The 23,930-nt window shown below is 52.4% G+C and overlaps 10 protein-coding genes across 10 annotated transcripts; 2 read left to right on the top strand and 8 right to left on the bottom strand.

The window, feature by feature from the left end:
- Positions 1 to 1,763: 1,763 nt before the first annotated feature.
- Positions 1,764 to 3,815, bottom strand: SMAC4_02703 (uncharacterized protein). The gene is made up of 2 exons (XM_003352220.3): positions 3,000 to 3,815; positions 1,764 to 2,931 (listed from the first exon to the last, which is right to left on the bottom strand). The coding sequence occupies exons 1-2, from the start codon at positions 3,309 to 3,311 to the stop codon at positions 2,023 to 2,025; spliced, it is 1,221 nt and encodes a 406-aa protein (XP_003352268.2). The 5' UTR covers positions 3,312 to 3,815; the 3' UTR covers positions 1,764 to 2,022.
- Positions 3,816 to 5,854: 2,039 nt separating this feature from the next.
- On the top strand, positions 5,855 to 7,956 carry SMAC4_02702 (uncharacterized protein; the record flags this gene model as incomplete). Its single annotated transcript, XM_003352219.2, has 2 exons — positions 5,855 to 5,960; positions 6,089 to 7,956. 2 exons carry the CDS (start codon positions 5,855 to 5,857, stop codon positions 7,954 to 7,956), a joined length of 1,974 nt encoding a protein of 657 aa, XP_003352267.2.
- A 769-nt stretch (positions 7,957 to 8,725) lies between these two features.
- SMAC4_02701 (uncharacterized protein) lies at positions 8,726 to 9,148 on the bottom strand (the record flags this gene model as incomplete). The annotated part of the gene is made up of 1 exon (XM_003352218.1): positions 8,726 to 9,148. One exon carries the CDS (start codon positions 9,146 to 9,148, stop codon positions 8,726 to 8,728), a length of 423 nt encoding a protein of 140 aa, XP_003352266.1.
- A 1,846-nt stretch (positions 9,149 to 10,994) lies between these two features.
- SMAC4_02700 (uncharacterized protein) lies at positions 10,995 to 11,894 on the bottom strand (the record flags this gene model as incomplete). Its single annotated transcript, XM_003352217.1, has 1 exon — positions 10,995 to 11,894. The coding sequence occupies one exon, from the start codon at positions 11,892 to 11,894 to the stop codon at positions 10,995 to 10,997; it is 900 nt and encodes a 299-aa protein (XP_003352265.1).
- A 566-nt stretch (positions 11,895 to 12,460) lies between these two features.
- On the bottom strand, positions 12,461 to 13,693 carry SMAC4_02699 (uncharacterized protein; the record flags this gene model as incomplete). Its single annotated transcript, XM_003352216.1, has 1 exon — positions 12,461 to 13,693. One exon carries the CDS (start codon positions 13,691 to 13,693, stop codon positions 12,461 to 12,463), a length of 1,233 nt encoding a protein of 410 aa, XP_003352264.1.
- A 255-nt stretch (positions 13,694 to 13,948) lies between these two features.
- Positions 13,949 to 16,590, bottom strand: SMAC4_02698 (uncharacterized protein; the record flags this gene model as incomplete). The annotated part of the gene is made up of 3 exons (XM_003352215.1): positions 13,949 to 14,943; positions 15,001 to 16,148; positions 16,496 to 16,590. 3 exons carry the CDS (start codon positions 16,588 to 16,590, stop codon positions 13,949 to 13,951), a joined length of 2,238 nt encoding a protein of 745 aa, XP_003352263.1.
- Positions 16,591 to 16,720: 130 nt separating this feature from the next.
- Positions 16,721 to 17,244, bottom strand: SMAC4_02697 (uncharacterized protein; the record flags this gene model as incomplete). The annotated part of the gene is made up of 2 exons (XM_003352214.1): positions 16,721 to 16,920; positions 16,968 to 17,244. The coding sequence occupies 2 exons, from the start codon at positions 17,242 to 17,244 to the stop codon at positions 16,721 to 16,723; spliced, it is 477 nt and encodes a 158-aa protein (XP_003352262.1).
- Positions 17,245 to 17,607: 363 nt separating this feature from the next.
- On the bottom strand, positions 17,608 to 19,120 carry SMAC4_02696 (uncharacterized protein). The gene is made up of 5 exons (XM_003352213.2): positions 18,807 to 19,120; positions 18,712 to 18,742; positions 18,505 to 18,639; positions 17,860 to 18,444; positions 17,608 to 17,754 (listed from the first exon to the last, which is right to left on the bottom strand). Exons 1-4 carry the CDS (start codon positions 18,905 to 18,907, stop codon positions 18,160 to 18,162), a joined length of 552 nt encoding a protein of 183 aa, XP_003352261.1. The 5' UTR covers positions 18,908 to 19,120; the 3' UTR covers positions 17,608 to 17,754; positions 17,860 to 18,159.
- A 251-nt stretch (positions 19,121 to 19,371) lies between these two features.
- On the top strand, positions 19,372 to 20,895 carry SMAC4_02695 (uncharacterized protein). The gene is made up of 3 exons (XM_003352212.2): positions 19,372 to 19,632; positions 19,743 to 20,143; positions 20,238 to 20,895. The coding sequence occupies exons 1-3, from the start codon at positions 19,533 to 19,535 to the stop codon at positions 20,493 to 20,495; spliced, it is 759 nt and encodes a 252-aa protein (XP_003352260.1). The 5' UTR covers positions 19,372 to 19,532; the 3' UTR covers positions 20,496 to 20,895.
- A 65-nt stretch (positions 20,896 to 20,960) lies between these two features.
- On the bottom strand, positions 20,961 to 23,861 carry SMAC4_02694 (uncharacterized protein; the record flags this gene model as incomplete). The annotated part of the gene is made up of 2 exons (XM_003352211.2): positions 20,961 to 21,389; positions 21,484 to 23,861. 2 exons carry the CDS (start codon positions 23,859 to 23,861, stop codon positions 21,221 to 21,223), a joined length of 2,547 nt encoding a protein of 848 aa, XP_003352259.1. The 3' UTR covers positions 20,961 to 21,220.
- Positions 23,862 to 23,930: the final 69 nt, after the last annotated feature.

Below are 23,930 nucleotides of genomic sequence, written 5' to 3' on the forward strand. Positions count from 1 at the left end.
GAGGTTCATACGATGGATTCGAAAATTCGAGAACTGACGGAATGTCTGATTCCAGACAGCAGCCGATAATTTCCAAGGCACAACGGGATCTTGTAAAACTTCAGACGCAGAATTCAGTAGTTTCTTCTTTTTCCTCATAGCATACAGCTCTTGGTTTGATGGCAGTCTTGTGCATCTATGACGAACAAGAAAAAAATCTAATCTCAAATGCTAACTTTCGACGTTGAGCTGCTAAAAGTGGCGGCAAACCCAAGGGCGCTTACCAAGAAGAACGTCCGACAGATGCTCCAACATATATGCAGCGAGATACATCTGGGAGTGTGAGGTGCACTGCATGTATGCCGGACAAAGCTCCGGAAGTAGAAAAAAAAATAAAAAAAATAACCTTGAAGAAAGAATGGCATGTTTAGCCTCGCGTGAAGAACACGTGTCTCAGCCAAAGGAGCCGTACGACCTCGGAGCTCGGAGCCGTACGATCTCGGAGCCGTACGACCTCGGGGCCTCAAAACTGTTTCCCATTTCCTTCCGACTTCAACAAGACAACTACCGCATTATTCCGCGGCGTGGAGCTTCGGGGTTCTTACAAATCACACCTAAAACCCTAGCCTTAAGGCACCCGATCGAGGGTTATAGCAAAGGATTTGTCACAACCCCGAAACCCAACGCCGCGGAGTTTTGCACTAAAATTGAAGCAACCAGATATCATCTGTCAGGTTGTCAGCGTTCCCAATGTTCCTCACATAGCGTAGATAAAGTAAACTAGGCCGGTGGCAAGGAAAGGAACTTGGCTGATCACCCAATATCTGTCATTGCTCCCACCTCGGTAGTCTCGCCCAAAAAAAAAAAAAAAAAAAAAAAAAAAAAAAGGCTTCGACATTGCAATAGTTGTGACCAGCGGGGACGCGGTTAGGATATCCAGTCCAAGGAACGGAAGAGATGAATGTTGGGGTGTTTTGGTTATTGTGGGAAAATTACAAAAAGTTGAAGTAGAGAACCACATTCACAACCCACAACTGGAGGGTTAGGAAGCCGGCCAGCTTTTGTTGATGGTCCGTGTTTCAAACCAGCTCCAATTAGTCCGCAAGATTACGGAAAATACAAACCTCACATATGGGCAAGTTCTTTCCTCGTAAATTGTGGCGGCTCGCTGCATGGCTCCTGCTCACCGTCCCTTCCACGTCTTGAAATGTTTCTTTCTGAAATGTGCCTTCCGTACCAGAATACAGACAAACGGAAGACGTGAACCCACATTCACATAAATGCTATAACTGTATCTTCTGTCGGGGAGTGTTTCACTTTCCCAGATTTTCCCAGACTTTAACCTTCCAAGTGATGAATTTTAGCTGTTTGGTTGGTTCAACTTATCTCGTCGTCTAGATAATCAGAAGTCAGAGAGACCGAAGACGTGCATGGGAATTTGATATGGCCCGTGCTGACCATGTTCCGGACTCCCGGTTCGTGTCTTTTCCAGAAGCGGTGTAATCCCAGCCTTGTGATCCCAGTCAACTGGCAGTCAGGGCTGTAGATATTGCCCCTGGCATATTTCAGCTTGAGCCGTCCTTTGGGCAGTTTTGGGGGTTAAAGGGGTACACAGTATGGCGTTCGGTCTGCACGGCCCGGAGAACTAATAGCCGTAACAAAGTGTGGGATGACGTTTTGTTGACATCGAGGGGTGGTTTCCTAAGGAGGACCCTGTGCACTGCTCGTTATGCAAGGGACTATAGGGACACGTGTAATTTCGACTTCGGCAATGAGCAATGACGGTCTTTTGCTTTTCATGGAGATGTAAAAGGATTGCTCATCAACTCCGATGCTTAGGAGAACGACGCGGAGTTGGTATAAAAGAGGTGCGTTTATTGACATGTACTCTTTAGGTACTCCTGCATCATGACCCATCCCGTCCTGAACTTTTTAGCCCTGAAGTCCCGATAAAACTCTATAACCTGGTATAAGAAAACATAAGAAACGCCAAAACACCTTGCACCAGCCGTTGCATTGACCCTCGCCCTTATATCGACAACATCATGTGGAGAGCCAGTCAAGGAACTCGGGGACGAAGTAGCTGATGATGATGGTGGCGCCAGCCCGGAGAATACCCTCGGTGGCTTCAAAGGCCATAGCCTTGAGATCGAACACACCGGCCTTTGCGGCGGCGTGGATCATGGCGAATTCACCGCTAACCTGGTAGGCAGCAATAGGCAAGTCCTTTCCGAGCTCCTTGGCGTCACTGATAATGTCCAGGTACTGGCTTGCGGGCTTGACCATGATGATATCGGCACCCTCGTTGATGTCACGAACAATGGCACGACGAGCCAGACCGCGGCCTCCGGGAGGTAGCTGGTAGCACTTGCGGTCGCCAAAGGAAGGGCATGAGCCGGCAGCGTCACGGAAGGGGCCGTAAAGGCAGCCTGAGAACTTGGCGGCGTACGACATGAGAGTCACACGGTGGACAATACCCTCCTCGATAAGCTTCAGCTTGATGGCACGAATGCGACCGTCATTCATGTCGGAAGGAGCAACGCAGTGGGCGCCGGCCTTGGCATAGGCAAGAGCAACGTCCGAGATACGATCGACCGACAATTGGTTGTTGAGACTGCCGTCATCGCGCAAAATACCGCAGTGGCCGTGTGAAGTGTACTCGCACAGGCAGACGTCGACACTGATGTAGAGCTGAGGGAATCTTTGCCTCAAGAGGCGGATACTCTTGATGACGGGACCCTCCGGATCATCGGCAGAGGTTCCAAGAGCATCCTTGGTACCGGGCTTGAGAGGAACACCGAAGAGAATGACGGAGCGAAGGCCCTTGTGAACGAGCGGCTCGAGGAAGGGAACAAGTCTGTTGATGCCACGGCGGTATTGGTTCGGGAGAGAAGGGATAAGAACCTCTTCATCGTCGTTGTCGGAAACGAATAGGGGGTAGATGAGCATGGACTAGAGAAAACGATGGGTTAGCAACAATGAAGAGTCACCAGACAGACAAGAGGCGATGGAGTGCGCACCTTTGTTAGTTGACGCTCGGCCTGCCATGAGCGGGCAAGGGGATGGGCATAACCGCCATGGAGCTGGCTGGAGATGTCGCCGGCGATGCTGACGCTCGTGGCGGCGGTGCTGGCATAGGACATGGCGCGGGAGATGTGGGAAGTGCGAGAAGCGCGGTCGTCGATGGTAGAGACAGAAGCGTCACCGCGGCGCCTGGGCGCATTGGGGTCCCGGAGCGAGAGATCTTGTACAAGGCTGGAGAAAGACATGGTGTTGTCTGACGGTGGATTCGAGGCAGAAGTTAAGCCCGACTGTGGTTCTTGCTGATGCATTCAAAAGTGCCTCTCGGGGGAGAGGACAACGAAGGTGGTGGTGGTGGTGACCGTTATAAATATGATGCTGTGATAAGTCGACCGTAGACCCGGCCAATGAAAAGAGTGTATTGTACTCGGCGGTCGCGTTGACACACTCAATCAGATGGAACAAGATGTCTCGGGGTTGGTGTGCAAGGGGGACAAGTAGCGCAGTGGCGGCGTGCGGATCCGAGTACACTATGTGGAAGGTAGCGTGTGATAGCGGGCGGGCACTGGGGGAACTTGCTCAGTGTCTGGACTGCTGTAACCTTCGCTTCTTGGTTGCCGTCCCGAGGTTCAAGGTGGAGATTTCCGGATTTGGGAACACAGCGACAACGACGGAGTTGCAGTTCCAGTGTTCGGAGTCAATTTGAGTTGATTATCACGGAAATGTTGCTGGCTGGGATGTGAGGAGCGGATCGGATGTTGTGTTCCTCTCCCGGAAGTTTGGTGACAAAGTGATATCCGGATAACCTCTCTTCAGAAATCCAGAGTGGATGAATGCACTTTGTTCCTCACTTTGGACTTGCCTTTTCCCGCCTCGGCATTCGGAGGAGTGCTTCCCTCTTTTCTTTATCCATCGGCCATTCGCCAATCACTTCCGGAGGATTTCAAAATGAGCAGTGGGTGGACCGTGCGTTTACCCCACCATCTCTCGCACGTCCACTTCTCTCAAACATTGATTTTTCGGATTTTGCTGACCTGCTTTGCTGACATTCGGAACAGCCGAAGCGAGGCACGTGCAAGGGGTTATTTTGCTGACATAATCACCCCATGTCTTTCAACGACAAACGATCACAACTCCGCCAAGAACTACGTGATGGTTTGAGGACAACATGAGTTGACCATGACAAAGTTACCCTCTCAGAATCCAGAGGTCTGACTCTTGACGGCATCCGATAGATCTGTGAGCCGCAATGGATATTCTTACAAAATATTTGAGAAATTCTGGATATCCGAGGAGATGCTCACGAGTGACTTTGCTTCCTTGGACGATCGACAGCTCGGGTGCCCGGCGGTTCGGATTTATCCAGAATACAAGGCCTGGAGTCGTTATATTTCCACCGCGTGGGACTCCTCGAACCGCTGAAGGGGTGCTTTGGACAGCAGACAGTCTTTACTCAAAGATGACATAGAACGCCGAGTATTTGCGATCGCTGTCATCCTGCCTTCTTGTTTGTTCAAGTCAACTTATCGCATGGCAAGAGCACTGCTCGGACGTGAGCTTTTGAACTCGGCGTTGGACTTCTTCTTTTTCTACGGCTGTTTGCATTTTACTCTGATATATTAACCCGTGAAAGTGCAACTTTTCTTGAACGCCCCCGTCGACACCACCTTCGTTTGCTGGGAACATGTTGACGATCTCGCATACCCTTTAGAAAGCCTCCTACTGTCGGTACGAGACTGACAAGAAATCATCAGATATAGCTGGACCCCTTGGTTCACACCTCGTCCTTCTCGTCTTTCCTGGGCCAGTTTGTTTTCTTCCTCGAGCGAGTGTCTTTCATCGGATTGGCGACAGATTCCACCTCTTCCAACTCTTGATCTGATAAGGTGGGACGTTTTACAATCACAAATCCGGCCATCAAGGTTCTATCCCAAGAAATGGAACTGTCGGGAGGCCTCGTACCAAAAGCTCCCTGCGTCGTCACGATGGCCATCAAGGAGGAAAGAGCGCGAGTAAAAGTGCAAGTGCGCTGCCGTGGGTCCGTGGTGACGACGGACCCGAACCAGACCACTTGCCTCATTGTAGCCTACCTGTACGTTTCATCATACACCCTTATCAGATCCCGTTGAACTTCGGACCCGAACGCTCTTTCATCTGGAAATTCTACGGCCATGAAACCTGCCCGGACCCACCACCTTCCTCCTTGCAGTCCAGCGATTGCCGTTTGGTCTGACGAACACCCCCGTTGCAATTGCAAAACATCGTGACTAATTCCATTTTGCAGGCAGCACTTGCTTTTTAGTTTCAGTCCTGCTTCCCTCCTTCCAACCTTTTCCACCACACCCTACGAACCTTCACCAGCACCAACCACTCGCTCATTTTCTGCTGGCCCCTGACAATCTTGATCTTCAACTTCAGCCTGGCGCGCGCCGACAATTACACCCGCGCAATTGCTTGTGACCTGGTCTGCAATAGGCAGAAAAACCAAGGTAGCAAAATAGTCACGAGAGACTGTGGCGTGTGGGGCAACATGCCCAGGCAACGGACCTGATTTTGTGAGTCCCGTCGTCCCCCATCCCGCCGCAGTCATCGCCTACTTAACACCAGCGCTAGTGCACAAATCCTCCCGACCACCAACGGCGCTGACCTCGTTGCAGTTGAATCGGCCATCCCAGTGGATCACATCGTCCGGACAACAGCCAGTACCGGACTGTTGCTTCGACCCAACCTTGATCTATTTCGGTGCCCATCTTGGGCCCAGCCGCTCCTTCACCACGAACCAAGTTTTCGCTCACCCAATTTCCAGACCTGGACACCTTGAAGCAACCACAAACTCGTCACCTATCCAACGAGAATGAGTTCCACCACGGTAACATACTCCAAGAAAAAATCTCTTCTTTCTTTCATGCACCGACGTCCTGACACCACAATGCCTTCCCGGGCCAGAACCATGAGCACCAGTAAGTCCATTCCTTTCTTCTCCCCCAAAATGCAAACAACAAAACAAGCCCGACAAACAGCCAGCCTGTCTTGCGCATTTACTACCACGATATCCTGAAGGCCTTGGTCCTGACCACGCTTTCTACAGTATCCATTGGCCCCTCCCACCAAGAAGATCCCACCGTCCGTCTCCTGGATATACAATCTCAAGGGACCAGTCGCGGCACTTCCAACACCCGCAGTCGCAATAGCCTCGACGACCTGGCCAGCGCGATTCTCGAAGATACAACCATGACCTCCGCCTTGGAGTCGCCGGTTGATCGGGGCCCTCGAGTTGTCTCTGATGAGACCCCATGCACCGTCACTCGCGTGTATCCCCATCCTATCCAGAACATCGCCATAGTTGAAGATGATGGAGTTGAGGAGGCACCCGCCGCCAATCGAAAGATTCGCCAGCGACCCGCTCCTGTCGTGCGACCCTCACCCAGCCTACCCAGAAGGTCGTCGAGACGCCGGTCCACTCGCCAGCGACAATCTCCCCCAGCTCCTCCACGAGGTGACTACGTCAAGGGACTCCCAAAGTCCAGTACGGGCGCTCTGAATCCCCTGGCAATGCATCCGCCGAACAGTAGGATGACCAAGTTGCCCGCATCGGCAACAATGCCATTGACAACCCTTCACGGACAGTCCAATGCCTCCCCGACGACCTCCAACAAGCCTGTCAGCTTTGACCCTGCAGAGATTGCCGACAAGATCGAAAAGATGCTGGCTGCTACCCAGGCACTAAAGTCAGAGCCACAGCCTGCACAACCTACAACTGCGATTCCCTCCAGTAGCACGTCTTCAAAAGTCTCTCGCCTAGTCAAGAAGAACGGCCTATTTAAGAAGGTTTCCCATGCGCTTTCTGAACGGCGGCTTTTCCCCAAGAATCAGTCCAAAGAGTCAAAGGTGCAAAACACCGTGGAAGAGGAGGACGAAACAGAACTTGTGGCACCACAAGACGTTGCAGGGAAGAGGACAGGTCTGAAATCGATCGAACTACGCCTTAATGAGGGTGTGAACTTGAACAAAGACAAGGTTCAAAAGATCTTTGGCGGAAAAGTCCGTCGCAAGCCCGTTCCCATGAACGGCAAGACCTTACGCACCCGTAGGTCGCTGGATGATCCTTTTTCGTCTCCAAGCTCACTCCGGCGGCATGTCACCGAGTTTGAAACCCGTCTTCGAGGAGACTCTGTGGACGATTCTGTGCTGCCGCCTCTTTCATCCGAAAATCCATTCGAGTCGGAGAGAGTGATGGAGGGCAGCCTGGACTCAATCCTCCCGTCTGCTCCCATTGCCTCATCAACCCCCCGAAGGGGCTACAAGCGCACTTCGTCGCCCAGCGAGAGTCCTACCAAGAAACCTCGTGGTGGTCTGCGAAGCCGCAGCATCGATTTCAATACTATTTTGCCCATGGGTCTATGCTCGGAGAGTGCGCAACCCAAGAAAAACCCCTTGGCTTTGTCTTCGGGACTTGCCAACATGTTCTCTTACGTCCCTGTTGTTGATGACTTCGAGAGAAAGAAACATCCCTCCCCCGCCAAGGGTGACTTGGAGCTCATGACCATGGAGTTTCGCACGCAGTATCCGGACGTGCTTTTGGGCCGCGCCGCAGTAAAGCAAGATGAGCAAGACGAGCTTGCTCGTAGTACCCTTCATTTGCCCGGCTACGACGCCGATCGCGAGAACAAGTACCTTCGTCCACCTTGCGCCAGTCGCTCCGCCAGCAACCGATCCGGGGAGAGTACAGAGGATGACGAGGCAATGGTACCCTTGCTGAGACCTAGTCGATCCAGGCAGCTTCACGGTGTCCCGCGCAAAGCTGTCATCAAACCTGCCGGCATCGCACGTTCTCGGACAGACTCGCAGCTCACTTGCAACCCGTATGTTCGCCATATGGAGACTGACGAGCTCCAGAGGGATTCTCCCGCCACGAAGCATGGTTATAGACCTCTTGGCTCACAGGAAGTTTTTTGAGAAGACCACGCTTATGGCAATGATCATGAGGATTACAGCTTTTGACGCCACGATCTTACGTTTTTTTGTTTGGATGTTGTATGATACCCACGATTCAGCTCGGTCATTTCTTTCGGTCGAGCAGTCTAAAGTTTGCTTTCTCACGCGACCACTACCCAGTCATGCTGGTCTTGGTCGTCGTTTTCTTTTTACTTAGGAATGGTTTAATGGTCATTAGCTGGCTTACCAGTTTGTCGGAGTACCTAGGTTTGCAAGGAAGGAATTGGAGCATTGGCGTTGTCATTTCGAAAAGCACATAGACTTGCACTGCGATTTACATATTCTATATCGTTCGTGCAGTCTTTCTCGGTTACTTTGGCTGATACCTACAGCCGCACTCTACTATGCACTTAGTTTGGTCACTTGAACATAGCATAAGAACCATCCACTCTAATACATAATATTCATACCATGATCAAAGTTCAGTCGCACTTGGTGAAAGTGAAGTGCATGAAGAAGTGCATTGCCCTGTTTTAGTCTTGCATCATTTAGACTCATTCATCATGCAATGCGTTATGTTTCAAGTGTATATTCACGGGTATCTCTTTCTCAGCGCTTCTAGTTTCACACATAAAAGTACATAACCACCAACACAAAAAAAAGAAACCAAATGACAAAAGCCTGCAAGAGAACAAAAAAAAAACAATACAATAATCTTACACCCCCTTCCCATTCCCCTTCCTTCCTTCTCTCCTTCATTCCCTCTTCTCAATGAATATCTAGAATAGACCTAGTAACGAGCCCTCCTCCCACGCCCATCAGTCCCCCGCATCCTCCTCGTCCCCGCAGCCTTCTGCCCCGGTCGTCCCGTAATCGTTCCCTTGATCTTCATCAGCGCTCCGCTGATCTTATCCCCAATACTCGTCTTGCGCTTCTGATGATGATGTACGGCAGCTGTGGTGCCCAGAGCAGCGGCTTGGTGTTTCTTGCTGCGACGACCGTAACCGCCGCCGGTACCGTAGCCCCGGCGACGACTTGTGGTGGTCATGGGGGTGGTGGTGGTGTGGTGAGCGCGGCGCTTGCGACCGCTGAAGAGGGAGGTCATGCCGCCCATTCCTCCTGAACGACGGGTGGTGCGGGTTGTGCGGGTGCTGGTCATGGGAGCAGCGTGTGTTGTGGTTAGGGGAGCGTGGGCGCGACGACGGCCGAACATTTTGATTGATTGTGGTTTGGTTTGGAGGTTGGTGTGGTTTTGGTTTGTTGTTGGGTTGTAGATGAGAGTAGTGGTTGAGCGTTGTCTCTAGTTGTTTTGGTTTGGTTTGAAGTCTTGGTTTGAAGTCTTGGATGCGCGCGTGTGTGTGTGTAGTTGTGTACTGTGTAGCTTGGTTTGGTATTGAAGCTGATGCTGATGTTTATGCTGATGCTGATGAGATGAGACAAAATTGGAAAGAGTGAAGCAAGGACAGAGTTATATAGACAAATGGTTCGGTTGAATTTGGTTATCTTTTGTTAAGTTGGTTGTCAAATCGGACGTCATCTTGCCTCTCAGTGGTGGTGGTGGTGATGAGGTTTCTTCGAAGATCCCGTCAAGCCATCCCGCTCTTACGCAGTAGTCTTTTTCGTCGATTGTCGTCCCGCTGTTACACAGTACGGCATTCCTCCCTCCTTCCTCTTTGCTCACTACCTACGTAGCCACACATGCCACACATGCCACACATGATAATATGACGACGCCAGGTAGTTGAACCAACAAATACCACTCCGCAAAGTGATATCCAACAACCAAACAACCAACCAATCCCACTTACACAGTTACACTTCGTCACCAGCCACACCTTACATGTCCTTGGTCTGCTTGGCCACCACTTGGCTCGCCCTTGGGCCCTTGGCTTCGGCAACATGCTGCGAGAATGACATCAAAAGCAAGGAAAGAAGTTGGTGTGGTCCCCCATATTAACGGACCTTGAGCGCTTGAGGATGCCATAGCCGAGCTTGGCTTTTCGGGCCTTATATCCTATCAGTGTTCTTGAAGGTGTGCCCCTGGTGTTGAGGGTGCCTGGGTGTTTGGGTGTGTGTAGATGGACCCTTTGACGTTTGACGTTCGCAGGACCCTTAGACTAAACCTGCATCTCGATCTGAACTTGCATCCACACCCGTTCTTTTGACATGGCCCTGCGGGTTACGAACATGTACCTAGAAGCCATGCCCGTGCCGCATCTATCGTAAACGAGCATCATATCATGTTGCTTTTTAAAGAAAGAAAAACGTTGAAAGTGGGTAAGGGTCCTGGGGTCTAGGGTCCAAGTTCCGTTCCGTTCCAACATTTCATCCCACGTTGCACGTTGCACGCTAACGTCAGTGGCGTCATTCCGCCTTACACTGAAACTCGCTTATTGGCTGCCCTATAACCAAGTCTACCAAGCGAAGCCAAGCCCCCGTCTTTCAGGACATTCAGGGTCCAACAGGGGTGGCATAAGCGCTGGGCATTAAACCTGTTTGGGGTGAGTTCAAGGGTGATGTCACTTGAACAACAAGGTGAAATTCAAGGTGAAGTGACTGTCGAATTGGTTTCTGTTCGTGGTGAAGACGGATGGGATAAATACCGCGGAGTTGGCTCCGGGTGAGCCAAGATGGGATGACGGAGTAAAGGCTAATTTTAGGTTTGACAGTTCATGGTCTTCGGGTTTCAGTCGGGGAGTGTCACTTGCTCCAATTTCCCTCAATCATCTCGAGGCATTATGGTATTCTCTGTTTTCTCGGTTCTATCACCTCCCTCGTGGCATCACCAATGTATGTCTGTTCGTCGGCTGCTCGGTATCAAAGACCAATGCATCCAAATTCGGTCAACTTCTTCCCACATGCCCATACCCTTCCTTATCTGCAACTGCAGTTCACTCGTACCTATTACCTCACTTTCACCTATACCTCACATCCACTTACACCTCACTCATACCTCCATCTCATCTCACTTCCACCTATACCTCCTCACTTCTACCTATACCTCACTTCCACCTACACCTCACTTCCACCCGTATCTCACCTCCAACTCTCCACACCTCTCACTCCCCCCTCAAAACCCTTCCCAAAGCTTCCACCTCCCCCACCCCCAACCCCAACTCCCTTCTCACATACCCCTCCCACCCTCCGTAAACCCTCTTAACCTCTTTAACAAACGCAGCCCAACACTCCCTCCTCAGACTAACCAAGTTTCCAAACCCTTCACTCTCCACACTGGCCACTCCAGCCCCCTTCATGGCGAAACCCAGTAACTGCTCCCTAGCCATCTCCGTCCCAATCCTGCTCAACATCCAATCCATCTGCACATCCTCCTCACTGACCCCCGCCAAACTCAGTAATAATCCCGCGACCACGCCGGTCCTGTCCCTCCCCGCCGTACAATGAAACAGTACCGCCTCGTCAGGAGTTTCCAACAAACTTCGAAGTAAAGCCCCAATAACATCCCTATACCCGCTCAGAACATCCATATACATCTTTACATACCCCCTTTCGCCCTTTCCTTCCAAGAAATCAGCCAAATTAACAGTTGCTTCCTTCTCTGTTGCGGCGATCCAGACATTCTTCACACCGGGAATCTCCGGGTCCGGAGCATGTGCGTGTTCGCGCACGGAGCGGATGTCAAAGATTTTCTTGATGCCGAGCTGTGTAGCCAGCTGCGTCTTGGCGGCGTCGTTGAAGCCGCCGTTTGGGAAAAAGCCGCCGGAGCGATAGATGAGGCCGGGGCGGATTCCGACTTTGCGGGTTTGGCTATTGGTATTGCCACTAGGGGAAGGAGGAGTGAGAGGGAGGAGACCGAGGTCGCGGGTGTTGAAAGTCCCGGGGATGTAGAGGAAGGGCGGGGTGGCGAGGGCGGCGAAGATGGATTCTTTGGGGATGGGCTGGGTTACGTCTGTTTCCGAGAGGGCGATGAGGTCGACTCTGGAGAGGGTTGGAAGGGCCATTTTGATGGGGTCTGGCTCTGGTTGGTGATGATATTTTCAGGTGAGTTCAATTAGAGGTAAGTCGATAGGCACGACGCCGTTGGGTATCGCTGTGATTTCTATGCAAGACGGATGTCGTAATGGAGAGTAGCACTGAGGAGAGAAACTACGCGAGGCTCTGGGGTTTTTAATGCTTATCATTCAGGGGAACCTCGTGGGTTGTCTCACTTTCTTCTCACCGCCAATGATAGCAAACGCAGATCAACGGAGGGAGGGAACCACGGCATGTTATTGAGGTCCTCACCAACCCCGCTCCTTCCCCACATTCTCGGGACGGAAGCCGGGTGCTAACCTCATACGGCAACAAGTAAACAAACCAACCCAAAATCCCCTGAAAAGTGGAGCGACTATCCGAACTCTTAGTGTTTGATCATCCGAAAAGACGTTCGTCCAACATTGCGATTTCCACGGAGAAGGTCTTCTTCAGGATATGATTCTTAGGATTTTCATATTCGAGAATGATAAAGGAATGTTTGCAACCGGGCTACCCGACCAAACTCAACCCACCCTCACCGAACCAACAACGTTCAAACCTCCTTCCTTGCATGCCCGCTTGGGGGGCCCTCCAAGGGTCCCAGTTCGTCCAACTCAATTCTGTCGTTCCCATCATCTTCCGAGGAAGTGATAAAATCATCCATTTCCTCATCATTTTCAGGGACGGGACGCTCAAGCACACTCCCAGCCTCTCGGTCAGAATGTGCTTGGAAGGAGAAACCATCCGATTCACGAGGCACTGTCAAAGTAGGTGTTTGCTTGCCTACCCTCGTTGGCTCAGCATCAAACCGATAAAGACCAAACTTGTCGGGCGACGTTGTGTCACCGCGGCTTGGGCCTGCTTCTTCCGTCTGAACTGGCACACCTCGGTGATTGTACATCGTGCGTTGGGGTTGGCCCTGCTTTCTCCTTCCCTTGCGACTGCTGACCTTTCGAATAAGGTTTGTAGTTCTTGCACCAATTCCAGTGGCATCTTCGACAGCCATGCGCGCAGACTCGAGCGCTGCGCGATTCAAATGTGCGGCCGATTCGTCAATCAGCTTGTTCTTCTTCCGGATCTCGGTCCATCTTGTCATTGCGCCCAACTCCAGTATGTTGACTCTTCGGAATTGGCTTGATGGGTTTCCGGGAAGGTGAGGGCGCCAGATCTCCTCATCAGTCATCGTCACTGGAAGGGGTCTTCCAGCCTTGATCTCAATGATAGATTTACGAATGCTTTCACGACGAATCTTCTGCCACTTCTCCATCTCGACGGTCTTCGAGACCGGGATGATTTCAATTTCCTTGAAACGAACAAGGACTGCAAGCAAGAGGACAGTCAACAAAAACAGCACGCCAGCTACAATACCGGTTGCCTCCCGCTGGCCGAGGTTTCGCTGTGCTGTTCCGGCTACAGCGGTCGCCAGTGCCGCAAGGAGAAAGCCAAAGGTATGGCAGACAGCAAACCCAGCAGCTATCCGCGGATGGGACGAATAGTTTGTGCGCTTAGGTTGCTTGTTCGAATAGCCTCTGGGACGGCCAATCATACCCGGGAGTAGGTCGGAGCAGTCGAAGTTCTCCATGATTAGTCCATTACATTCGGCTACTGCAAGGGCGGATATGGTGCCTATCAGAGTAGCGAAAAGGACAGGAACAGGTACCGGTATGTGACCTCCAGCTGACGACACCGTGTATGCCATACCAAGAATAGGTAACAGGGTAAGGAATATGGCGCGGCGAAGAAGATGTGACGTCCAGGTAAACTTCTTGTCGAGAAGGGTGTCCATGTTGGACAGCTGAGGGTAGTGCCTGTGGCGGGAGAATATGCTCGCCTTCTGGAAAGGTATTGAAGCCAGTGCGCCAATTGAGATAAACGCAACACAAAGGCCAACCAAAGGCGACCTGAGCCGGTAATCCTTTGACGTGAGAGAGCCAAGCAGACAGATGATGAGAATCACCTGCGCGTAGATCCATCCCACATACACGGCCATAATCATGAATCCGGGTTGTCGAAGCATCTCCAGTGATAGCAGAATACCGTGCTAGACTTCCTGCCACCACCAGGTCGGACCATCTTTCACCCGGTGCATCATGACCTCCCCGCGAGCAACTCTCCGTGACACCTGTTTACCGTCCTTGACCTCTGCCACAGACCGTCTGAAAGGAGAGCGTCGGACCTCCGGGCAAATGACATTCAGAAGAAGCACGACAGCCAGCATCATGATGCTGAGGTAAAAGCCCCATGATGGGTTGAGATTGTTGATGATCGCTGCTCCGATCAGGAACCCAATGCCAATGGAACCAGTGAAGCACCATGTCCACAGCCCCAGCCACACGCCCATGCCGCCTCCGTGCCTGCGTACGTCAAACTTGTCGACCACCTCCTGATGTGGGTTGGCGCTCATGAGGGAGGCTCCAAACAGATCCGTCAGCATGGAGTGGAAGTTCATACTCGCAAACCCAAGAGTGAGCCCCATGAACCCGCGTGAGCCTAGAAGAGCCCATCTCCAAGTGCTCACGTATGGTGACCGCCATGTGCTGACGGCAATAGCCTGGGGGAACAATAAAGGCATCGCGAGTATCAAACTTGACAGGATGTACGGTTTCCGGCCGTGCAACAGCGGTAAAGGCCAGAAGAAAAAGGTGGGAACAGCCAAGCCCAAGTAGAAGAAGACATTACCCAGGATTGCATAGTGATTGAGATCAGCTATCCAGTACTGAATGGATGGGACAAGACCAGCATAGATGCCGATAACCATACCGATGAAGGCCGTGCTCAGACATGCGACTCCGGCAACGAACCTTTTACGGGCAGTAGACCAGTCTCGGGCTACTGGTTGTCGACGGTACGCTCGTGCCAGGCTAAAGCCCTGGTAGCCACGGAGGCTGACATGAGACCTTCCACGTAGATCAATCCGAGTATCTGGCGCGTCCCTTGGCTCGCCTTCTCCCAGACCCCTGGAATCATCACCGTAATTCCACGAGTTATGGGATTGCTGTGAACGATTTCCAGTTGATGCGGCTGGTCCATCGAGCCCTTGTTAAAAGTTAGCATATTTTTGGTGATTATTAGTTGCACCAGACATTCACTCACCTGAAACTGGAACTCTGTGTTTGAGTGATGCACGAATGATTGTAGAGTCACTTTCATCGTCAGGAGTATCCATAGCACCATCAGCTTGCGGTCGCAGCGAGCTGACACGGCGTAAAGGCCGTATCGCGCCAAAGCTACGGTAGCTTCTGAGTCTCGAAGCAACCCTTGGCAGGCACCCTAATGTCGGTGGTGAGTCTGTACTGGCGGGTGGACTGGCCGGGATTACTGATCTCGATGACTGCTTGGTCCTTAGATCAGCTGGCCCTGGAGCCGGGTCATGAACCGGAGGTTCTTCGTCAAAATCTTCGTAATGAGGACCACCCAGAGTCGAGTAGCTTGATTTGACCTTGGGTTTCATCAAACTGGATTTTCTCACTGGAATCTTGACTGCCACGTTCCTACTGCGCATTCCTGGAGCCGACCGGTAGTGCTTCGGCTCTCGTCTGTTACTATCGTTGCTAGGCTGGATTCCCAAGGCGCTTTCCACAGCAGTCCAGTAGTCAAAGTCGCCAACCTCATTCACCATCGACCCGTTTTCGCTGGGGAAGCTCTCGTCTAAACTCGCAGGCGTTGGCACATCACGATGGGTGAGCTCGTCAAGTTCATAATAGTCTGGGCACTGGTGATCAACTTCTCGCTGGGCAGTTGCTGCCGCCAGCTCCATTGCTTCACTGAGAAGGTTCTCCAGATTGTTGACAGTACTCCGGAATTTCATGTCTATGGAGGCGTCGGCTGTGGATTTCCTTAGCAGTGATCGAGGATCCGCAGAATCGTAGTCTTCCAATAAGGGTTCATGCATTGGATCTCTGTGCGGGAGCTCGGTGAACCTGGTCTTGTAAGGCTGCGGTTGCTTGATCAGATCTCGTAGCCAGGCTCTTGTGCGGTTCAAATTTGCCATGGCTGGCGACGTTGCCACTGGGTCCGAATTATTGTCCGTTGGGACTGAAATATGTTCGGCCACAGGGTAAAGCTTCTCCTCGGGTGCCTTACCGAGAAGAGTACGGTTCGTGTTTCCCATAAAATTGGGAGAGATGATCGTACTATCAGCCCTAGGTCGTTGTGGCAAGCCTTGGGGGGCAGGCGTGGCATTTTTGGCATCGTTATCACCTTGGATCGACTCCCAGTATGCGACAAGCTCAGATGCTGATCTGTGTTTTACAAACCAGCGAGGAATCACTGCTTGATCAACAGTAAAATCTCTTGAGCCATCGCCATCGTTATATGGCTGCAATGTTGGTGTCAAGGAATGGCCAGAATAATGGGTCATGTGGCCGTCGGTGGACTTGTGGTGACGAAGAGACTCCGCTCGGGATGAACTGAGGTTCGAGACGTTCCTTTGTCCACGATAGCGCGTCGTACCATCGAGATTATGGCTTGTAACAGACCCTTGAGGTTGTCGATCGCCGAAGGGATTCGGATCCCGGGAGGCAATGTATGTAGCCAAGTCAAGCATTCCCTCTGGGCGGTACAAGGGCGGCAGATCCGACGACGGAACAACCTTTGGCACTCCCCTTCGTCCGGTGGGATCGCTTGTTCTAGACTTTGCGAGCTCCGCAACCGTTCGAACTTTGGGTTCCGAGCTGTGACCATGTTGGTGATGATGATCTGAAGTGACAAGCTGGGACACTTGACTATCGGGCAATGCATGGTGGATATAGTCACTCCTTGATGGATCCTGGCTTCCGCTCGTCTCCATCCATTCTTTGAGTGGGTAGAGATTCTAGCTCTTCCCGGGCGGTCCGTTGACATTGGCAGAAGGGCCAGACGGGTCTTCCTCGTACGTTGCGCCATAGAAGTAGTCGCGGCACGATTCCGGTGGCGACTCAAGATCACGGGGCGAAAGGTCGAATGTGACTCGGGAGCTTGCCTTGTGCAGGACTCTAGAACTCGTAGGTGTAGTCTCCGTGGGAGTGAAAGGATCTGAACAGTTAGCGGACTTTGGGGACAAAGATGACTCTTAGACATACGTTGTCGCGGAGGAATCAGGAATCTCATGTTGCCTGACTCGATGGTTATGTTCGGACTCGGAACCGAGTCGAGATGCTCATACTTGGGAACCGAGTCACGATCCGTCGAAGAGTAACGAGAATGCGAGAAGTTACTCAGCGCTTCCTGGTAGGCACTGTTACCTCTGGGGCTAGAGACAGGCATCTCCGGAGAGGGAGAACGCTGGTATGGTGGCGGATCGATGGGCCCAGAGTATGGGTTCGCATCTCGAATGTGGCTCTTGTCGAAGGTAGGCATGGTGGTTTGTCTGTCTTAGAGGGTGAGACTAGGGATTTGAAGTCTGGAGAGCTCTTCCGGGGGAAGAACTCATACAGAAGGGTGTTGGTCTGGTATGGGGCCCGGTGTCCCCAAGTGCCGAAGGGAAATCCAGCTGTTGTTGATCTCGAGATTATGACCAAGATTAGGAAGCAGGAGGGGTATTAGGGAACCTTGGTAACAGAAAAAAGACCACCAGGGGTGCCAAGACCATGTAGGATAGGGAATAAAGCTGAGGATAAAAGGTGAAGTGAGTGATGATACGTCGTTAAGAATATGGAGACATTTGTTAGGCCAGTCTCTCTAGGGAGTAGGGAGTGGAGCAGGAGATGAAGAACGAAACTGAAAAGTCAAGAAGAGGAGCGGGCGAAGGACAACACCCACGAAGGAGTGAGCGAGGTAAATGAGCCCACAACTATGGAAAAAACGGTATTCTGATGGTGTACATTAGGGAAGGACCGATGCTTGCCGGATGTTTTGTTCCCTAGAATTCTAGTGCTGGTTAACGGAAGGAACGCGGGAGCAAACATAGGTACCTGCTAGACCTGAGAGATGTCGGGTGGTCAGATAACTCCACGCTTTGGAAGGAACACTCACCAGTTTTAGTCATCGACATGGCAAGTTCAACTGACAGAGCTCTGCACTTCGGCAACTCCGAGTTCTTGACCTGGAAATCCGAATGATGATGGTATCTTGAAATCCCTTTCACAAATTTTGAATGCCTTTACCCTAAACGCCACAGAAGATTGCTCGCATATGAGCACTCCACCCAATGCCAACTTGCAAACAACAACGCAGTAGTATGCTCTTTCCCGGTAGACCGTTTTCCAGCCTTTCCCCCAACGTACCATTACCACTTCTTGATATGCCGTCCACAGCCATGCTATGCTCTCCCATTTAGAGAAGCTCGAAATCGTCCAGCTTGTCGCGGTACTTCATGATGTTCTGCTTGATCTTGCTGCCGACAGACCAAGTGACGAAGTCCTCCATACTCCTCGTCACCAAGAAAGCAGGATCACGGACCTCCTCGACACCGACACGGACGTGACCCTGTTCGATCATCTTGGTTGCTGCTTGTACGGTCTCGGCCATACGAAGTCTGGTCATAACAACGGGTAGTCGCCTCCTGGCAAAGGCCGAGACTGTGACCTGGTGCTCCACCTGCGACAGCTTGGACTTGGACTGTTGTCGGACGTTAATAGCTGCTCAAAGTGAGGTTTGATATGATACAGGGAGACATACCGAAAGAATGCCCATGTCGTAAAGCTTGTCGAGCAAAAGCTCCTCGTGCTTTCGCCTCACCTCGTTGTCTGGGGGAAGCAAACTGAGGCGATGGGCGAGTTGGCGGAGGGAACCGCACATCCTGTTGTACTTGTGCTAGAAGGGGGTCAGTAATGATGACCATGAGAACGTCACTGTGAATTTCATCCATGACATGAATCAACATACATAGTCCTCAGGCTTCTGAATCATGTACCGTCTGTTTGACTGTTAGCGGAATCTTCTTTCACAAAAAGATAAACACTTCGAGTAAGTGAGCTCACCTGGCGACATCATGATCTCTGTGCTTGTTGTCCGACTTGTAGTTGATGAAGTCGGTCTTCCGAAGGAGCTTCTGTTCCGCGTGCTTGAGCTTGCGGACCATGTTGACGGTTTGTTGTTGGTGTTAGTGGTGGAAGTGGTGTTCTTGGTCGCTTTCAAGAAAAAGGCCGTCGTCGTGGGAGGGTATCAAAATGCGGTATCAATCGTAAGTGAAAGGGTGGAGGCGACGGAATGGAGGGGATGGATGGTTCACTATCGTAATCTGATAGCAGCAGCTGCAGTGGTGGTGGTGTTCTGGGCTGGTGTTTGAACTTTTGCTGCAATGAAAAATCTTGCCCCACAGTTTCTCGCCAGCCGGACCCCCTTGCTTAGCGCGCTCTTGGCCTGCAATGGATTATATTTTACCCCACAAAACAAACTGCTTCAGGACTTCAGCTCCCGCCCTGCCAGCTGTCAGCCGCAACAGCTCCCACAGTTCGCGGCAGGCCCCGGCAGTGCGCCGAAAAGTTGATTGATCCGCCAAAAAGTGTCGCTGCCGGCCCGGAGCCAATCACCCTACCGTTGTGTGCCCCCCGCCGCCGCATCTCCCGTCGCAAGCCTCCGACCCCCGAGCCCGACCGATCGCGAAACGGAGCTCCAATTGCCGGGAGGACTTACACACATCGTCAACACCACCAGCTGTTCAAGGTGTTGTGATCACCACCACGACACCCCACCACACCACCACCATGTCGTCCTCTCGTCAATTCCTCTCCTCTGCGCTCAGGCAGTCCCGCGCTGCCGGCCAGAGGACCGCCCAGTTCTCGACCACCTCGCCAGCCGCTGCCAGTATGTCGCTCCGTTCGGTGTCGCAAACACACGATGCACCACCTCGATACACACAGCTCTACAGCTCTACAGACATAACACATAAGCTAACAATGCTTCACCATCAATAGTCCGCGACATCCCCACCACCTCTTTCCAAAATGCCCCGCGCACCAATAACAACCACACCAACAACAACAGCTCGTCGGGCTCCAACCAGTACAAGTCGGACATGTTCAACCTCCTAAACAGCGGTTCCGGCAGCCGGGGAGGAGGAAGAAACAACAGCAGCAGCTTCAACGACGCAGGACACAGCACCTACTACAACAGCCAGAAGGTGCAGGAGATGCTGCAGTCCGAGGTGACGGCGGCCAACTACATGAAGCAGATGAAGCGCCAGTGGAGCAACGGCGACGTGTACGCGCCGCGCGACCTGTCGGCGTACGAGATGAAGGGCGGCCGCCAGGGAAAGTGGACGCCGCCGGCGGACGCGGTTGATCAGCTGGGGTTTAGTCCTTTGGATAACTATCGTGTATGTTTTTTTCGTCCTTCTACTCACACACACATACCTTTTTTGTTGGCCAAGTTGGACAGATTGCTGACACTATTTCTCGGGAAAAAAACAGAACTTCTCCCTCGTCTCCGACTACATGACCGCCTTCGGCCGCATAAAGCACTCCAACCAGACGGGCCTCAAACCCGTCAACCAGCGCAAGATCGCCAAGATGGTGCGGCGCGCCATCGGCCTCGGCATCCACCCCTCCGTGCACAAGCACCCCGAGATCCTCAAGCAGAGCACGGGCAGACACTTGTTGCCGCTTGTTGTGCCCAAGGGCCGCGAGGCGAACAAGACCAAGAACTTTGATGGAGAGGATGAGCACTAGGTTGTCTATAGCTTGGGAGTGGACGGGTGAGGCGAAATTATAGGGAGACTGCGCTTGACTCCTGGGCGTGAGTGATGATGCTGTGTGGTTAGCAGCATGTCAGGATGGCATGGCATGGGCCGGAAAGATGCCGGGTGGTTGATCGGTGGACTCTATAACAGCTTTTATATAGAGTTTGGTGTATTATTATTACTGTATACACACGGCACATGAAAATGGGTATTATTTTGCAAAGTTTGGGTCTGGGTGGCGGGGTGGTCAACAAAGGTGCGATTCTGAAGGACGGCAAAGCGGATACCTAGTGAAGCATCTGAGCTGGGTGAGAAGACGACGGGTGAACGACCAGTTTCCTCTCTACTTAATAACCTGGAATACACCATGACCCCCTGCCCCTGGTACACTGCACTGACGAAAGAAACGAACAAAATAAGGCACTAGACAAAAACCGCTTCCCATCATACCTATCCACCATCTACCAAAGCTCTTTTATTGTCTAAGTATGCTAAAAACTGTAGTACTGTACAACCGACCCAAAGACGGTCAAACATCCTCTTCTTACTTTCCGCTCAACAGCCCAAAAAGACCACCTAACGCAACAATAATACAACAATGCAAGCCTCTCCCTCTGCGTCTCTCACTAACTATAAAAACATGAATTTCTGTACAAGTCCTGTTCTTCCTTTCCTTTACTTTACTGTCGATATCCTTATATAGTAGATGATAGATCAAGCCTCAAACACCCTGGTAATGTTGAACACCGGCCCCGAGTACTCAGTTCCCTTCTGCCCCTTACTCTCCAATCTCGCCCACTCCTCCGGGTACTCCTCCTTTGCCCAGGCGGCAAACTCCTCCTTGGACCAGGGGTCGGGAAGGGCGTTGTAAGTTGTTCCGAGCCTGTTTGTTTGTTCAGGTTATTGTCAGCTTTTCAGACTTCTTTTTACAGGAAATTTTCAACAATGGCAGAGAACGGGAGGGAGGCAAAACTCACGTCATCATACTAGCCCCATACCCCAAGCTCGCATCCGTCCCCTTGATCAGCTTAAACACCTCGTCCATCTTCCTCCCCCACCCGGCGTTACTCCTCGCAATAGCCGCGCAATACGCGTTAAATACGAACTGCGGCACCTCCAGGTCCATCCGCAACATCTTCTGCCACACCGGCCTGGCATACCGATCGCCCAGCGGGATCAGCTCGCAACACCAGAACATGATCGCCAAGCTGTTATACGACGGACCCTCCGCCGAGCGCGTGATGTGTTCTTCCCAGAAATCCAGCGCCGTGAAAGGGTCGCCGCCCGCCGCGTACGCCAGCATCAGCCCGTTGTACAGCCTCGTGCTCATATCGATGCGCGTGTCCATCTTGAGCATGTTGTGCACCATCTTCAGCGAAGATGCCGGGTCGGTGGGCCGCTGCTCGGCGGGCGGACACCTGGCCAGACCCTCGAGACAGCGCACGTAGATGTCGGCGGTGGGATGCATGTTGTCGTCGTCGTGGGCGCGCATGTGGCCGAACACGAGACAGGCCATCTCGGGCTTCTTGCGCTCAAAAAAGGATTCCATGAGCCGGACGCGATCGTCGATCGAGGTCTCGGGGAAGTACTGCCGCAGCAGCGAGTAGGCGTCCCAGGCGCGGTCGGTCGTGGTTGAGGGGGAGCAGATGTAGTCGACGAAGGCCTTGTAAATCTGCTGCCGCTCGATGTGGCTGATGGAGACGGAGTGAAGGGAGAGGGTGTCGATCACGTCGAACTTCTTGTCGTGGTTGAGGAAGACGAGGCAGAGCGCAACAATGGTTTCCGGCTCCAGGACGGCGTGGCGCTGCTCGAGAGCCGAGGTGATGGTGAGGATACGCTGGATGTCGGGTTCCGGCTGCGCGCACAAGACGCGGAGGTACTTGTTCATTACAGGTAGGTCTTCTTCGAACTCGATCTCGACGGCGCCGTTTGCGAGTTTCGAGAATATCTGATGAGCGCCTTCAATGTCGTTGGCGTCGAGTCGATAAGACATTTGGTTCAGGTAGGTGTGAACGTCAGCCTTGACCTCAAAGTCCTTGGCCAGCTGCCAAAACCTCTCAGCCAGGTACGGATTCCCCTTTTCCATGGCGGCTTCCATAAGCCGGTTGATGGTGGTGGCATTAACTGTAACCTTGTCACTCTTGTAGTTGCCTTTGAGGTGACTTTTGTAAAAATCGCCGCTGGCCATGGTGTGGAGGTACTTCTTGATGCCGTCCGGCCCCTTATCCAGAGTTAAAACCGACCATTGCAAGAAGGCGTCCACTGCCCCCTTTTTCGCATACGGATCCTTGACCACCTCCTCAAAAACCGACAAAAGCCAGTCATCCCACTTCTCCTTCTGGCTTGACCGTCGCGATAATCGCACCAATTCCAGAAACGTCTCTCCGTTGGGAGAGAAGCCATTGTGTATAGGCTTGTTATACCACTCCTTCGCCTCCTCGAGTTTGTCTTGCTTCGCATAAAACGTGACCAAGACTTGGTGCACGCCCGGAATGAGTTTGGCTCCCGTCTCTTGCGTCTCCTCCCAAACCTTTAATAGTTCCTCTTCGCGACCCTCGCTCGCCAGGCCCTGCAGGACCGCAAACAAGATTCTCCCCGCCCCCTTGAAGTTGGTAGCGCTCCCTTCGTCCTTTAGTTGTTTCCAGAACTCTTTCATCTGAGCTGCTGCTTCCAGGGAGCCTCCGTATTGCGTCAATGCCTTGATGTATTTCGCAAAGTCGTCTGCGGTCATGTGTGCTTTGCGCTCGTCGGGATTCAACAAGATCAGCCTCCTACGCACGATCTCCTCGTGCAGTAACCGGGCCAGCGCAAGATGGAATTCGGGAGAGCCCCGAGGAGGCGGCAGCAATGCAGCGTCCATGGCCGTCTCGAGATCCTTCATTTTAAGGTCAACGGGAGCGTCCGCCTCGGGCTTGGTGACCATAAGATAATGCAACACCGTTCTCAAGAGGAAGGCCTGGTTGGGATTCAGTGGTTTATTGGTGTCGGCCTTGAACTTCGTCAACTTCCTGAACGCCGTCACCAGCTGGTCCCGCGGAGGAGGGCGCTCCTGTTCGACCTCGCTCCTCCGGTACTGGAGAAGCACATTGTAGCCCGGGTCAAAATGGGGCAGCTTCACGACTCGTTCGGGCTTCGGCGTGAAGAGGCTGATGAATGTCCTCTTGGAGGTTCGTGGAATGTGGGGGACGACGTCATGTTGTTGGCAGGAGTCGAGGAGACAGCGACCGGCAGAGAGGGCTCCTGTTACAGAGCATTGTGGGCGCAACAACCCATGATGAGCGGCGTGAAGTCGTCTGTACACATTCGGTGTCGTCGTCGTCTTCGTCGCGTTGCGTGCCAGATGATGCGACCGCATGGTTGGGAAAGGGATCCTAGTAGAGCGCTGTCCTGGGTTCATGACTCGAGTAAGTTGAGGGGTTCTCCA

The sequence above is a fragment of the Sordaria macrospora genome, chromosome 2 (assembly GCF_033870435.1).
Source record: "Sordaria macrospora chromosome 2, complete sequence".
Lineage (NCBI taxonomy): Eukaryota > Fungi > Ascomycota > Sordariomycetes > Sordariales > Sordariaceae > Sordaria > Sordaria macrospora.